Consider the following 382-nt stretch of genomic DNA (forward strand, 5'->3'; position numbering starts at 1 on the left):
CCCGGGTCTGATGGTCCCGGTGTTGGAGCTGCAAGAAAACACAGGATAAGATGACGTGGAGGAAGCCCCCCTGCAGCACTGGTCCCCCCCAGCCATGGGGAAGCCATGGGTACGGGGTCTCGGCTGAGCAGCCCCCCCCAAAATCCAGAACAGGAGGGCAATGAGCCGGATGGGGACATGCAGTTCAACGCACCTCCGCCTGGCGAGGACAGCGTGGCCGGGGCCATGGCCGTGCTGAAAGCTGCTGTCCTGGCCTGAGGGATGCTGAGGGCCACCACCCGGCAGCCAGAGCCCACGGTGCCCACGGCGAGGCTGCGGCTGGGCTGCGGTGGGTCAGCGTACAGGCTCACCTGTGGGCAGGGAGAGGGGATTCGGGGAACCC

General features: G+C 67.0%; 1 protein-coding gene across 1 annotated transcript in view; it reads right to left on the minus strand.

Moving 5' to 3' along the window:
* AKNA (AT-hook transcription factor) overlaps window positions 1-382 on the minus strand; it is a 9,518-nt gene that overhangs the window by 6,888 nt on the left and 2,248 nt on the right. The window contains 2 exon segments of the mRNA XM_035892025.1: window positions 3-28; window positions 194-350. Of these exon segments, the coding sequence (XP_035747918.1) occupies window positions 3-28; window positions 194-350 (183 nt within the window).

The sequence above is a fragment of the Egretta garzetta genome, unplaced genomic scaffold (assembly GCF_000687185.1).
Source record: "Egretta garzetta isolate BGI_Z169 unplaced genomic scaffold, ASM68718v1 scaffold344, whole genome shotgun sequence".
NCBI classification, from domain to species: Eukaryota; Metazoa; Chordata; class Aves; order Pelecaniformes; family Ardeidae; genus Egretta; species Egretta garzetta.